The following is a 16,169-nucleotide window of genomic DNA, read 5'->3' as shown; positions in this document are numbered from 1 at the left end:
TTCATTGTGAAATGGGTACTTCTGAAGTCACAAGTGCCACCCCTCCCCACCAAGAAATGCTGTGGAGCTAAGTATCGGGGTGCTCTTAGAGAGGAAAGCGAGAAATGATCTCTTGGTTGGTTTGTGGCATTGCCAGTTACAAAGTGGAACATTTAACCTGCTTTTCCTAACTTTCACTTGGGTTTGTTGTCAAAATTGATCAGTTTTTTGATCTGTTTTGGATTTTTAAAACCACAAGACTTCCAACACTTGAAACCAGCCTACAAGCAAGCCAGGAAGGGACTTCTCACAGAGGCTTTTAGTGATAGGACAAGGGGGAATGGATTGGAGCTTGAGGAGGGCAGATTTAAGTCTAATTCACAGAATGGTTTGGGTTGGAAGAGACTCTAAAGATCATCTACTTCCAGACCCTCTGCCATGGGCAGGGACACCACTCACTAGACCAGGTTGCCTAAGGCCTCATCCAAGCTGGCCTTGAACAGCTCCAGGGAGAGGGCATCCACAACCTCCTTCTGTAACGTGCTTCAGTATCTCACCACTCTCATCCTTGAATTTGAACTCGTTTCACCCAGGTGAAAGGTGTTAAAAATTGTTGTGGAAATTGCAACTTGGAAATGACTTTTCAGAGTGCAAACCTGAATTTGGGAGCTGGAATTTCCAACTCCCTTCTTTCATTTGCAGAAATGCAGAACTAAATGAAGCCAGTTAGCTGCTGGCCCTTTTTGCAGAGCTGCTAGAGAAGAGGCATCTTTGGCTGGTTGTGAGTTTCTGCTTCATTTTAATTGAAGGTAACATTTACCTTTTCCACTGGTAATTGACTGGAGGAGGAATTATGACTGAAAGAAGAATCAAACCTAATGCTTAGTGTTCCCCATTTGGTTCTTGAAGACTAATGAGCACTTTATTGCCTCTGCTGATTGAATGGAAACCTACCAACCAGTAATAATTCCATGTTGCTTTATTGGCACTAAAAACCTTTTCTCCATTTTTTTTTTTCCAGTGGTATCATAAAACCTGATTTGCTGACTGTATAAGACCAAGTGCTTAAAAACCTCTCTAGTTACTAGGCAGCTGGCTCTGTTTGTCAGGTAGTTTTGCTTCATTCCCTACTGGGGGTTAAACCTTTGCTTTTTTTCCGCTGAACCTGGAGGATGAATTAACCTCTGTACAAGAACTTTGAGGTAGCCAGGGACTGTTTAGGAGATGTGAAGAGTGTGGTGAGTCTTGACTGCTGGCAATCTTCTAGGCATTTAATTCTGATCTCACAACTTTACTTTATCATCTTAGAACTTTATCATCTTAGAACTTTACTTTATCATCTTAGAACTTTACTTTATCATCTTAGAACTTTACTTTATCATCTTAGAACTTTACTTTATCATCTTAGAACTTTACTTTATCATCTTAGAACTTTACTTTATCATCTTAGAACTTTACTTTATCATCTTAGAACTTTACTTTATCATCTTAGAACTTTACTTTATCATCTTAGAACTTTACTTTATCATCTTAGAACTTTACTTTATCATCTTAGAACTTTACTTTATCATCTTAGAACTTTATCATCTTAGAACTTTATCATCTTAGAACTTTATCATCTTAGAACTTTATCATCTTAGAACTTTATCATCTTAGAACTTTATCATCTTAGAACTTTATCATCTTAGAACTTTATCATCTTAGAACTTTATCATCTTAGAACTTTATCATCTTAGAACTTTATCATCTTAGAACTTTATCATCTTAGAACTTTATCATCTTAGAACTTTATCATCTTAGAACTTTATCATCTTAGAACTTTATCATCTTAGAACTTTATCATCTTAGAACTTTATCATCTTAGAACTTTATCATCTTAGAACTTTATCATCTTAGAACTTTATTTTAATCTTAACTTTTTTTTTATCTTAGGACTTTTTATTAATCTTATAACTTTATTATTTTTCACCTTAGAACTTTTTTTTAACCTTAACTTTTTTTTTTAATCCTAAAATTGGCTTTTTTTGATCTTAGGACTTAATGTTAGAACTTTAATTTTTTTTTGATCTTAGAACTTTTTTTTATCTTAACTTTATTTTTCTTATCTTTTTTTAATCCTAAAACTTACTTTTTTTTTTATCTTGGAATTTAATATTAGAACTTTTTTTTAATCTTACTTTTATTTTTCTTATCTTTGTTTTTTTAATCCTAAAATTTACTTATTTTAATCTTGGAATTTAATATTAGAACTTTATTTTAATCTTTAAACTTTTTTATTTATCTTAACTTTATTTTTCTTATCTTTGTTTTTTTAATCCTAAAACTTACTTTTTTTGATCTTAGGACTTTAATATTAGAACTTTTTTTTTAAATCTTAGAACATTTTTTAAATTATTTTTTTTTTACTCTTAAAACTTTTTTTTTATCTTAGTTATTTTTTTTTATGTTGGAACTTTAATTTCTAATCTTGGAACTTAATATTTTTAATTGTTTCTTAGCAGATAAATTTATTCTCCATCCTTTACCCACCTAAAAGCCATAGAAGAGGTTGTGAAGAAATATATTTGTTGTAGAGGCTGTTTAAAACCTTTTGAAATAATCACTAATAATCATAAATATTTATAACTAATAATTAATGATTATTACTACATGGTGGAGTCACCATCCCTGGAGGTGTTGAAGCAAAGCCTGGCTGAGGCACTTAGTGCCATGGTCTGGTTGACTGGCCAGGGCTGGGTGCTAGGTTGGACTGGATGATCTTGGAGGTCTCTTCCAACCTGCTTGATTCTAAGTAAGGGGCTCCTTTCTTAACCCATCTGATACCACTTTCTGCCACATTCTTTTTGTTTTGCACATGAATTTATTTCTGCTGCTTGATGTTGACAGCAGCTGTGGCATTGGCATTCCTTGGCTTTCACTTTGCTGTGGATGTTGCACAAAACATGCAGGAGATAAATCGTGCCTGTTACAGTACACAAAGCTTAATGGATTACTTTTCCACTGCTCATATTAAAATGAAAAAAAAAACAAAACACAACACCCCACCAGCTTCCTGTTTTTCTTCTTCTGAAATCCTTCCTATCTGAGCTCTTAGCATTTCTAAAATAGCCTGTCCAAAAATTAAAAAAGAATTCAGTGAAGGGACTGAAAAGTGACTTCTACTTAACCTTTGATTCTATAAACAATTGTTTCAGTCCAAAATAGATGGAAACAGTCTATTTTTAGGCCCTAATTTGGAGAATTGATATTTCCACATTTGCTTTGTCATAGCTGGTAGTAAGTTGCTAAATTGTGAGAGCCTGTAGCTGTGTTACAAATGCTTGGAGGGCTGCAGAGTGTTCTGCCATAATGCATTAAGGAGCTTTGGGCACTGTACATTTCAATTTATAATAAGAGAGTGTAACTGATAGCATAGACACTGGCATATTTCAAGTCTAGACTACTGTCTTAAAAACCAAGGGCTGTTGGCTGTTTGGTGGAATAAGTTGGAAAATAACTGATAAGGACAGTTGAAGTACAGCATAGTTGAAAAAGGCACAGATTGTCTAAAGCAGGGGGAGTTGGGAGGTTTCAGCCACGGCTTGTCTGCCCTGTTGGGATGAAAAGGGAACTGGGGCTTGAAATGTCTGATCAGTCCCAGGCCTTGTTGTCCAGCAGCTGCTTGGATGCAGGATGTCTGTCTGGAGGACGTCATTGCATCTGACTTGAGGACCAAAGGCTCTGAGCAGCCTCACTCAGGACTGGAGCAGCTGGCTTGAGTAGTTTCTGAAGGAGGTCTTATGTAGCCCCTTGTTAGGTGGGGAAGATGAGTTTCTCTAACACTCTATTTAGCAAAGAGAAACAAACTGGAGAGATAGAAAAAGCTGTGGAGGCACTTTTTACAAAGGCTTGTAGGGATAGGACAAGAAAGAGTGGCTTTAGGTGTGACAAGGGCATGTTTTGACTGCAGATTAGGAAGAAATTCTTTCCTGTGAGGATGGTGAGACACTGGAACAGGTTGCCCAGGGAGGTTGTGGGTGCTTCCTCCCTGGAGGTATTCAAAGCTTAGTGGGATGAGGCCTCATCCAACCTGTTCTAGTGGAAGATGTTCCTGCCCATGGCAGGGGCTTTGGAATGAGATGATCTTTGAGGCCCTTTCCAATGCAAACCATTCTATGCAAAGCAAAGTTTCCTGTTTCAGAAAGTGCTAATGTTAGCACTTTGCTAGTGACAAAGATAATGCCTTTAAGAGGCTGCATCTCAAATGTTGTGTCCAGTTCTGGGCCCCTCAGTTCAAGGAGGACAGGGAACTGCTTGAAGGAGTCAGTCACAGAGCCACAAAAATAAGTAAGGGAGTGGAGCACCTTCCTTACAGGGAATGGCTGAAGGAGCTGGGGCTCTTTAGCTTGGAAAGGAGGAGACTGGGGGCTGACCTCATTCATGTTTATAAAGATGTGGTGAGTCCCAGGAGGATGGAGCTTAGTGATGCCCAATGACAGGAGAAGGGGCAATGGTGGAAGTTGAGGCATAGGAAGTTCTATGGAAATGTGATGATTTTTTTTCCCTGTGAGGGTGACAGAGCACTGGAACAGGCTGCCCAGGGCTGTTGTGGAGTCTTCCACTCTGGAGATATGCAAGACCTGCCTGGGTGCACTCCTGTGTGATCTGCTATAGGTGAACCTGCTCTGGCAGGAGGGCTGGACTGGATGAGCTTTCGAGGTCCCTTCCAACCCCTAATATTCTGTGATTCTGTGAAAAGCTCAGCATAACAAATGTTCTCTTCTCTGGCTCTTTAATGTCTTTGGATAATAAAAATAACTTGCTAAAGAGTTTGGAGTTCAGCTGGATATGTGAAAAGCAGAGAAAATGATCATGGAATTATAGAATGGCTTAGATAGGAAAGGACCTCAGAGATCATCTACTCCAGCACCCCCACCATGGGAAGGGACACCCAAGGCCTCAGTCAGGCCTTAAACAGCTCCAGGGAGCAGGCATCCACAGCCTTACTGGGAAACCTATTTCAGAGTCTCAGCACCCTTGAACTAAACTTTGTCCTAAGATTCAGTCTAAACCTGCTTTGCCTCTGCTTAAAACTATTCCACTTTGTCCTGTTGCTACACACTTAGAAAATGTCCCTCTTCAGCCCTCTTCTAAGTTCTCTTCAGATATTGGAAGGCAGCTGTAAAGTCCCCTGGAGTCTTCTCCAGGCTCAACAACCCCAGCTGCCTCAGCCTATCCTCATAGCAGCCCTTGAATCATCTTTGTGGCACTCCTCTGGACTTGTTCCAGCAGTTCTGTGTCCTCCTCATGCAGGGGACAGCAGACCTGGATTCGAGGTGGAGTCTCCCAAGAGCAGAGTAAAGGGGATGTAGCTGACATTTTTGTGACCCCTTTAGTATCCCAGTGGCCTTTACCAAATCACTCTGCTTATGATCATTTCTCTCGGTGCTGCTGGTGAGTTTGCTTTTGTCTGCTCTCAGGATGTCTTCTCAGCCAAGGGTAGAAACAAAGAGGGGTATTGCCTGAAGAGGTCTATGGACTTGCAATGTTATGTGATTGCTTTCAGTTTCTCTCTCTTACATAATGCCAACTTTCTCTTTCAGAGCCATGGTGTCATGGAAAGGGATCTATTTTGTACTTGCACTATTCTTGGGAAGTTTTTTTGGAAGTATCTTCATGCTGGGGCCATTTCTACCCTTGATGTTTGTCTCACCAGCATGGTACCGCTGGATCACTGACTGCATTGTGGCCACTTGGCTCACGCTCCCAGTGGTAAGTTGCAGTTTGAGCTAATTCTGTTTGTAATCACACAGTTGAGTTTGACTAACACCTTTGATTTGCTACTTGTAATGTGTTTGTAATGCTTTTGTCAATACAAGCCTTAGTGTCTGTGGAGATAGTCACTCACAGAATCACAGAATGCCAGGTTGGAAGGGATCCCCAAGGATCACCTGGTCCAACCTTTCTAGGTGATGATCAAGCTGAGTCTTAAAACTGTCCAATGTATGGGAATGCACTGCTTCCCTTGGGAGATGATCCCAGTGTCCAGCTGTTCTCATGAAGAAACATTTCCTTCAGGAGTCCAATGGGAATCTCCCCAGCAGTAACATGTCCCCATCACCCTATTTCCATAAGACTCCTTGTGAAAAGTCTCCATCCTCCTGCTACCCACCTGTTATGTCCTAGTCCATGGTAATAAGGTAGGTTTTAGCTCAGTGTTGCAGATGGTTTTCCTTCTCCTGTGCTGTTCTTCCCCAGTGAATTTTCGTGTAAGCTCATGCTATGTCTTAATTGTCCTCTTAACAAGGCCTTTTCCTGACATCCTTATCCAGTGTCAGTTAGGTGCTGAGCAGGAAAGAGTAGGTGAAGCACTAAGAAGCAGGAGGATATTTCAAATTGCAATCTTTCTCAGCAAGTCCTTTTCTAAACTCCTCCTCTTGACTGTGCTCCAGTTAGGAATATTATTAACTCTCTGGTATGGTGTTGCTGACCTTCACTCTTCTCTTATTTAATCCGCTTAGAATTTAGTCCTTGTAGTTGAATTAGAGATAAATGATTTCAGGTGAAGTGCTTCCCCTTGAAATGAAGTCTTCCTCACTTAAATGCATCAACTTTGTAGCTCCAGGAGTCTGAAAATCAATAACAGAGCTCTTCCCTGAATTGTTCCTGAGGCAGAATGAATGGGATCTGTCTCTTCATCTGTTCTGTGAAACCCAAGGGATTTCATTCCTTTAGGCCTTCAGAGATTGGACTTATTTTTTTCTGAAGTAAAATGCTACATTGATGTGCAGAAATGTGTACAGTGTGGCACAAAGGGAGAATTCTGATGACATATCAAATAGTTCCTGTTTTCTCCTCTTCTCTCTGGTGTGTTTTAAAGGGGTGTCCTAGTGAGAGATGCCCTGGCGGAGCCACATCTGGAATAGTGTCCAGTTCTGAGCCTCTCAGTTCAAGAAGGACCTCAGGGTACTGCTTGAGAGAGTATAATGCAGAGCTACAAAGATGATGGAGTGGAACATATCCCTTGTGAGGAAAGGCTGAGGCAGCTGGGGCTCTTTAGCTTGGAGCAGAGGAGCCAAAGGGGTGACCTCATTCAAGTTTGTAAAGATGTGCAGGGTAGTGTCAGGAGGACAGAGCCAGGCTCTGCTCAGTGATGTCCAGTGACAGGACAAGGGGCAGTGGGTGCAACCTGGAGCAGAGGTGGTTCCATGTGAACACAAAGAGAAACTTTTTCTGGCTGCCCAGAGAGGTTGTGGAGTCTCCTTTTCTGAAGGCATTCCAAACCTGCCTGGGTGCATTCCTGTGTGACCTGCCCTGTGTGTTCCTGCTCTGGCAGGGGCCTTGGACTGGATGATCTTTTGAGGTAATTTCCCTCCCCTAATATTCTGTGATTCTCTGAGTTGTTTCATGGTCTAAACCAGTTACGCTGGTGATCATTACTACATGTGATGGAATCAGAAGAGAGGAAATAATTATCAGGAAAGAGAATAGAAAGATTGCAAGTTCTTGTCGTGGTAAGATTTAGCTGAGTCCTGATAGTGTCTCAGAAGGGACCCTTTCTTTATTTGTCTTCTAACTTTTCCAAAATTGCAACCCCCCCATAATCAAATAACAGGCTTCAAAGTAGAGCTGTACTTTATAGGTCTACCTCATAGAATGGTTTGGATTGGAAGGGACCTCCAAAGGTCATCTAGTCCAACCCACCCTGCCCTGAGCAGGGACAGTCTCCATTAGAAGAGGTTCCTGAGAGCCTTGTCAAGCCTGACACTACCTTCTGACACTTTAGCTGTCTCCCTTGGTAACCTGCTGCAGTGTTCCACTACCCTCATGGTGCAGAACTTGTTCCTAACATCTAGTCTAAATCTGCTCATCTCTAACTTCAAACCACTGCCTGTTACACATCACTGTGCTGCATCCAAGCACTGGGATTTCTCTCCCAGCCACTTTTTCTGCCACTAGACTCTACTCATTTTTGCAGGTGAAAGTCAAGCAAAAACATTTTGACCAGCAGTACTCAAGAGGAAAGAAGGCAGCTTCTGCTGCCTTCCTAGCCCTTATAACTTTGAGCAATAGATTATATGAGCAACCAGTCTCTCCTTAAATTTCATACCAAGTTACAATCCATACCAATCCCCTTTTATTCCTACACCACAGTATTCTGGGAGGAAAAAAAGAGGGGGAAAAATGCATTTAATGTTGGACACTGATTGAAAAACAGTGATTTTAAGAACTGCTATTTAATTGTGGTTTCCTCTTCCATTAAACAGCTGTGACTGTGGAAAAGCTGCCTGCTTTATTAGAAGACAGGCAGAAGTTGGTTTGCCAGTGATAATAAAAGTGAATAATTATTCAAATTAATTTTTATTGCTAATGGGCTGCTGCTTTTTCTTCTGGGAGCAGAATGGTAATATTATCTCATATTATTTTTAGGCCTTGCTGGAAATGGTGTTTGGTGCCAAGGTGGTTGTCACTGGGGATGGGTTTGTGCCTGGAGAAAGGAGTGTCATTATCATGAACCACCGCACCCGAATGGACTGGATGTTCCTCTGGAACTGCCTGCTGCGATACAGCTACCTCAGACTTGAAAAAATCTGTCTCAAATCCAGTCTCAAAGGCATTCCAGGATTTGGTAGGTCACTAAACCCTTTCACTTGATAGAAATGTTTGGTTACAGTTCATAGATTGATAGAATAGTTTGAATTGGAAGAAGCCTTAAAATGGTTTAGGGTGGAAAGGACCTTAATGATCATCTAGTTTCAACCCCCCTGCCCTGGGCAGGGACACTTTCCACTGGAGCAGGTTGCTCAAGGCCTTATCCAACCTGGCCTTGCACACCTCCAGGGAGGGGGCATCAACAATGCATTCTTTTGTGACCTGAGCTAGATTATGTGGCCCTGCTCTGGCAGGGGGGTTGGACTCAATGATCTCTTTGGGTCCCTTTCAACCCCTGACATCCTGTGATTCTGTGACTTCCCTGGGCCTGTTCCAGTGTCTCAGCACCCTCACTGGAAAGAATTTCTGCCTAGTCTCCAGTCTCTATCTGCCTTCCTTAGGTTTAAAGCTGTTCCTCCTCATCTTAGCACTACAAGCCCTTGTAAAAAGTCCCTCCCCAGCCCCCATCAAATACTGGAAGGCCACTATAAGGTCCCTCTGGAGCCTTCTCTTCTCCAAGTTGCACAGCCCAAGCTCTCTCACCCTGTCCCCATAGGGAGGTTCTCTAGCCCTCTGATCATCTCTATGGCCTCCTCCTAGGTCTAAACCAGCATCTCTGTGTCCCTTCTCTGGAGATTTTCAAGACCCACTTGAATGTGTTCCTGCGTGACCTGCCCCAGGTGATCCTGGTTTGGCAGCGGGATTGGACTAGGTCATCTCTGGGGCTCCCTTCCAGCCCCTAATATTCTGTGATTTCTTTGTAAAGAAAAATTATTTCTGTTTTCTGCTTTCTGTAGTGAGAGAATTTTTTTAGGATTGTGAAAAAAGGTCTACAAATCTTTTCAAAGTCTCTTTAACCCTTTTGGTTTTGGTGCCATTTCACTCCACATTGCAGATCTTCTCATCATGCTTTTTTCCTCATTATGCAATTTATGCTATACTAAAGAGGAAAAAAAGATCAAGGAGAAGCCCTGTAAGGAATTACCAAGTTGATGGTTCATTTTAGTAATTGTAGTTTTCAGTTTAATTGGGTTATTCCAAATATGCTGTAGGAAATCAGACGTAATCAATATTGATAGTGAGATAGGCTGGAAATGGTTCCCAGTTTCATGTACTTAGAGGAATCATTTCAGATAGGCCAGAAAATTGTCACACCAATGGCTTGCTGAATAAATAGGCAACGTTATCTGAAATAAAAGCATCTCTTTGCATTTTTATTTATCTCTTAGATTTATTTGCTGCTTTATACAAAACTAGCTTGGGCAGGATATGCATCAACTCTCTGATGTGGAAAGTAACCTTATTTATAGTTGCTTTTTGTCAGGCCATTTATCTGAGCAGAGAATGTTGGCAGGATTCCATAAGAAGGATCTCTCATACAGTTGCTCAGATATTGAATTTACTTGCTGGGCTTTTAGTCCTCTTTAAGTAAGAGCTGCATTTAGGTAACGTAGTTGTTTGGGTTTTTTTTTTCCTAACAGTCAGGCTTTATGGTCAGTTTTACTTGACAAAAGACACTTCTTCTGACATCACAGGAAATGGGAAAATAGGGGTTTAGAGAAATGTTTCATCTTCATCAGACAGCAGGTCTAAGGAGGTTCTCCATCTACTCTGTGAGACCACACCTGGAATACTATGTGCAGCTTTGTGCTCCTCAGTTGAAGAGAGACAGGGATCTAATGGAGACACCCCAGTGGAGAGTTATGAGGATGACTGGGGGACTTGAAGATCTCAGCTATGAAGAAAGATTGAGAGAACTGAGGCTATTTAGCCTGAGGAAGAGAAGGCTGAGAGGGGACCTGATCAATGTCTATAAATGTCTGAGGAGTGGGTGTCAGGATGAAGGCACCAGGCTCTTTTCAGTGGCACGCACTGATATGACAAGGAACAATGGATGCAAGCAGAAACACAGAAGGTTCCACCTCAACCTCAGGAGATTTTTAAACCAACTCTTCAAGTTATGTATAAGATTTAGCTTAAAGTGCAACCCACGTTGGTGAAAACCTTATAAAATCATAGAATGGTAAGGGTTAAAAGTGACTTCCAAAGATTGTCTGGGGCCACCAATGCACCAATGACTGGACAGGGCTGGGTGCTAGGTTGGACTGGATGATCTTGGAGGTCTCTTCCAACCTGGTTGACTCTGTGATTCTAAGAGGGACACAGACTTGCTGTAGTGGGTGTAGAGGAGAGCCATCAAGGTGACCAAAATGCCAGCATTTCCCCATGAAAATGCCTTTCCCCATGAAGACAGACTGAAAGAACCGTGGCTGCTCAGCTTGGAGATGAGATGGCTCTGAGGAAGACTTTGAGCTGCATTTCAGTATCAAAAGGATATCTACAAGAAGGCTGGGAAGGGACTGTTTAGAAGGGCTTGTAGTGATAGGATGAGGGGCAATGGTTTGGAAGTGGAGCAGGGGAGATTTAGGTTGGACATCAGGAGGAAGTTCTGTACAATGAGAGTGGTGAGATATTGGATCAGGTTGCCCAGGGATAGAATTGAGGCCCCTTCCCTGCAGACATACACTGTCAGCCATGTGTCCCTGGGCAGTCTGATCTAGTTGGAGGTGTCCTTGCTGTACTGCATGGGGCTTGGACAAGATGACCTTTTTGGGTCCATTCCAACCCAGTGCAATCTGTGAATCTGGCCCAAAGCAGCATCACCTAGGGGAGGTCACACAGGAACACATCCAGACAGATCTTTAAAGTTTCTAGAGAAGAAGACTCCACAACCTCTCTGGGTATCCTGCTCCACTGCTCCAGCACCCTCACAGTAAACTTTTCCTCATGTTGAGGAGTGCCAGTTTGTATCCATTGCCACTTGTCCTATCACAGGACAGCACTGGAAAGAGCCTGGCCTCCTCTTCATGGCAGACCCCACATCCCTTCAGATATTTATAAACATTGGTAAGATCCATTCTCAGTCTTCTCTTTCCCAACCTAAACAGCTCCATATGTCTCAAGCCATAGTACCTTGGAAGTATAAAGCATTGCATCTTTATTGTTGCAAGTACTATGTCAGTTGGAATGCAAGTCTGTGAGAGACTACAGTGCTCTGAGCGGTAAATATGGTAGGCAAAGGGCAAAGCTTGGAGTGCAAACAGATCCAGAGTCATTCTCACCCACTTTGTAGGTTAAAAGTGTAAAGGTATCAGATTTAATGAGCCTGTGGAGTCTGTGTTACAAGCAGGCAGTTATTTTCTAGTTAATTAAAATCAGATGAGTCAGGATTTCAAGGAGATGCATTGAATCCCTTATCTAGTTCTTAAGTTATTAATTCTTTGCATTCTACTGCATGAAAAAAAGAAACTCCCAACACTAAATTGATTAAAAGGTGAGACTTAAAAAGAAGCCCAAAGCAAAACAGATGGTCCTTTCTTCCTGGAGCTGTAGCTTTGGCTTGATAAATGGTGTGCAGTAAAGTTTTCAAAAAGCAGTATTACATTTCAGGACTTAATTTCAGAAGCATTCTTTCAGCACAACTTGCCAAAGTTGGTATCTCGAGGGAGCACAGCTCTGGTCTTAGCTGTTGCTGCAGTTTCTCATCTGACATCATCAGAAGCTACTGACACATTGTGCAGTGTCAGTTTTCAAGGAGAATTTCTAATGGCATTGACAGTTTCCTGTCTGGTCTGACAAGAGAGGGCTTTGCTGCAGCACTTTAATGGGTTTGCAGGATTTATCTTCTCACCTTTTCTGAATCAGTAAGGGACAGCATTGAAAGTAGTACAGGTTATCCTAGAATCATGGAATGCTAGGGGTTGGAAGGGATCTCCAGAAATCCTCAGGTCCAATCCCTCTGCAAAGGAGAATCACCTAGGCCAGGACACGTAGGAATACATCCAGATGGGTCTTGAAAGTCTCAAGTAGGAGACCCCACAACCTCTCTGGGCAGCCTGCTCCAGGACTCCAGCACCCTCACACTAAAGGAGTATTTACTCCCATTGAGTTAGAATTTCCTGTCACTGGGTACCACTGAAAAGAGTCTGGCTCCATCCTCGTGACAGCCACCCTGCAGCTGTTTGTAGATGTAACTGTAGAACTGCTGAGGTTGGAAGTGACGTTTGAGATCATCAAGTCCAATCACTCACCTAGAGCTCACAGTGCCACCGCTACCGCTAAATCACTACCACTAAACCTTGTCCCTCAACACCACATCCTCACATCTTCTAAATACCTCCAGGAATGGTGATTCCACCACCTCCCTGGGCAGCCTGTTGTGATGCCTGAGAACCCTTCCTGTGAAGAAATAGTCCAATGTGAACCTCCCCTGACACAACTTGAGGCGATTTCCTCTTTTCCTGTCATTTGTTGCATGTAAAAAGAGACCAACCCCCACCTCTGTCCAGCCTTCTTTGAGGTAGCTGTAGATGGTGATGAGGTCTTCCATCAGCCTCCTTTCTGAAGCCTAACCAATCCCAGTTCCCTCAGGTGCTCCTCATAAGACTTGTGTTCAGGGGTCTTCATCAGTTTAGTTGCTCTCCTTTGGACCCTCCTCAGCACCTCGGTGTCTTTCCTGTAGTGAGAGGCTCAAAACTGAACCCAGTACTTGAGGTGTGGCCTCACCAATGCTGAGTACAGAGGGACAGTCTCATCCCCAGACCCGCTGGTCATACTCTTTCTGATACAAGCCATGTAACTGGCCACTGTATTCAGGTTGTTCTGTGGCTAGCGTTGCTCTTGGCTACAAGATGTAGGAGCTTTTTTGGTGGTTTTGCACTTGATCATTCACATTTCTAGTTCTCAGAGGCTCAAGTTAGCTTTGGTCCTTGTTGTGTTAAGTGCCAGGGGAAATAAAAAAAGGACTTGGCCCCAGTTCAGCACTGGTCTTTGCTCCACCTATCTTGCCCTGCACGTCAGTTGATTCATTAGAGCTGTCCACATGTGCGAGCTTTGCCTGAAGCAAGTTCCAAGTAATTTGAGTCATCTTGGTTTTCAATGAAGCAGGGCAAAGCAACTCAGATTATCCTGCCTTTGCCAGGGGCTGTGAGCATGCACACTGACAGCTATGATGGATCAGCTACCATGAAGTGAAAGATCGGCGTGGTGGAGCGGAGCAGACTTTAGTACTTTACTCAACCGGAGTATGGTTAACACAGCGTGCCGCAGGGAGTCGGGGGGCCTATGGAGTGATGGGCAAGTCTTCCTGCTGCCACAGCTCCTTCCCTGGGAAGGGAGAGAAGCTCTTTGGCTTAAAGCATCTCTGCTTGGGTGGTAGCTGGATTTGCATTCAGATGCTGAGCAACAGAGCAGACTGGTTAAGTAAATCAGATGTGCAGCCTGTTGCTCAAGTATCTCAGGAGACATCTAGGGATAGGACAGGAGTACATTCAGACTGGAGAATAGGAAGAAATTCTTTACAGTGAGGGTGGTGAGACCCTGGAATAGGTTGCCCAGGGAGGTTGTGGATGCCAGCCCATCTTTCAGTACCTGAAAGGGGCTACAAGAATGTTGGGAAGGGACTTTTTACAGGGGTTTGTGATAAGATGAGGGGCAATGGCTTTGAGCTGGGAGTGGGCAGATTTAAGCTGGAGATTGGGAAGAAATGCTTTACAGTGAGGGCAGTGAGACACTGGAACAGGTTGCCCAGGGAGATTGTGGACGCCCCTCCCTGGAGGTGTTCAGGACCAGGTGTTGGGTAAGGCCTCATGCAATGTAGTCTAGTGGGAGGTGTCCCTGCCCATGGTGGGAGGTTGGAACTAGATGATCTTTAAGTTAGTTGCTTTCAACTCAAACCATTTCTATGATCTGATTGTTCCATATTGTATAAAAAATAACATAATTTAAGAAGTAGAATGGGTATTTAAGTGTGGAGTGTCCAAATCACATCCTTCTGATCCATGGTTAAGGGACTGAAAGATTCCTTCCCAAGAGCTTGGTATAACTCTGGGTATACCTTGCCATTACTGTCACGATTGTTTCTTCTGTAATTCCACACCTTATATGTGTGTGTTGGCTGAGAGAGACCTTGGTGCATCCTTTCTGGAAGGGTCCCTTCCAACTGAATACAGTCTGTGAATCTGTGGTTTGCTTCCCAGTTGAGTCAGTGCTGCCTTTGCTAAGAAAAGTCTTGTTGCCCAGCAGCTTTCAGACAACAACAACAAAAAGCTGTGCAATGAGAAAGAGCACAATCTAATCACTTTTGTTGTACAATCTGTTGACCTAAAGTTAGCAGTAATTAAGTGAACAGCATGTCTCGCTGCAGGCTGCACATGAGAAGGTCCTTCCTTTTGCTGTTTGTGTGTCAATCTTGCTGATGAGCAAACACATTTTGCCCTTTGCTTGCCTGAATTCCTCCACTTTCTTTGTGCATTCCCATTTGGTTTCCACAGTGTGCCCCATTGTTTCTCCAGTAGCAAAGGGCACACACACTGCAGAAAGGAAATCAAAGCAAGAACTGACTTGTCTTTGTTCAAAGATATAAGTCTTGCAACCTGTGCTGGGTTTCCTCTCTCCTGCCTGAACCTAGAAGGAAGGTGAGACCTGCAAAGTGCAGGCAATCTCTCCCATCATTGCATGGATCAGGGGTTTGGTTGAAGTCAGCAATGCATGCTTTTGTTGCCTTTCATTTGAGGCTTCCAAGCTTGAGATAGATTATCCACTTTCATAGATGGTGAAATAGTTTGTGCTGCCCTGGGCTTGAGTGGGGAGAAAAACTTGGATCCTTTACTATTAGTCATCTGGCTACTAGGTAATCTCTTCTTATTTGAGTGGTCAGGGTGGGTTTGGCTGGTTAGATGCACACTTAAAGGCAGAAAAGCTCTTCTGTAATGCTAGATCTTACCTCTTGGAAAGGTTGGAAAATCAAACCTGTTTTGAAAACTAGATGCATCCCAACTCCCTTCCTCTCTGACTCTCTTCCACCCCTCTTTGCCCCTTCCTGCCTCCCCTCTTTGCCCCTTCCTGCCTCCCCTCTTTGCCCCTTCCTGCCTCCCCTCTTTGCCCCTTCCTGCCTCCCCTCTTTGCCCCTTCCTGCCTCCCCTCTTTGCCCCTTCCTGCCTCCCCTCTTTGCCCCTTCCTGCCTCCCCTCTTTGCCCCTTCCTGCCTCCCCTCTTTGCCCCTTCCTGCCTCCCCTCTTTGCCCCTTCCTGCCTCCCCTCTTTGCCCCTTCCTGCCTCCCCTCTTTGCCCCTTCCTGCCTCCCCTCTTTGCCCCTTCCAGCCTCCCTTTTTTGTCCCTTCCTCCTCTCTGACACCCTACTGTCATTACATCACTGCCTCTGCTGAATTTTTCATAGCTTGTATTTAACACCACCACCTGGGACAGGAATTGGAAACTATTTCTCTGTATCCTCTGCTTTATGGGAGGTTAGTCAGGTAAAATACAAATCACCCAAGCAGCAGCTTTCTTAATAGCTGAAGGTGTTTGTAATTTGTATTCACTGTGCTGTGAAGGAATGATCACTAGAAGGACTTCATACACAAGTTTCCATGTAATTTAGAGCCTTGAGCTCCCTGACAGAAGACAGTGGAACAGGTAGGATCTGGCAGTGAGGTTTTTTTGCCATGTTCCCTCTGTTATGGACCAAAATCACTCTTCCTAAGGTACTGCTGTCCTGGGA

At 43.2% G+C, this 16,169-nt stretch overlaps 1 protein-coding gene across 3 annotated transcripts in view; it reads left to right on the top strand.

Moving 5' to 3' along the window:
* The window catches only part of LCLAT1 (lysocardiolipin acyltransferase 1), a 135,694-nt gene that overhangs the window by 39,516 nt on the left and 80,009 nt on the right, over positions 1-16,169 (top strand). For all 3 annotated transcript variants that reach the window (XR_010307017.1, XR_010307018.1, XM_064164343.1), the window contains exons 3-4: positions 5,562-5,730; positions 8,389-8,587. Coding sequence is in view for 1 of the 3 variants with exons in the window: in XM_064164343.1 (XP_064020413.1) it covers positions 5,566-5,730; positions 8,389-8,587 (364 nt within the window). In the remaining 2 variants the exon portion in view is untranslated. The remainder of the gene's footprint in view (positions 1-5,561; positions 5,731-8,388; positions 8,588-16,169) is intronic.

Source organism: Pogoniulus pusillus, chromosome 25 (assembly GCF_015220805.1).
Source record: "Pogoniulus pusillus isolate bPogPus1 chromosome 25, bPogPus1.pri, whole genome shotgun sequence".
Lineage (NCBI taxonomy): Eukaryota > Metazoa > Chordata > Aves > Piciformes > Lybiidae > Pogoniulus > Pogoniulus pusillus.
The sequence above is the reverse complement of the archived record's forward strand: the minus strand, read 5'-3'. Positions and strand labels throughout refer to the sequence as shown.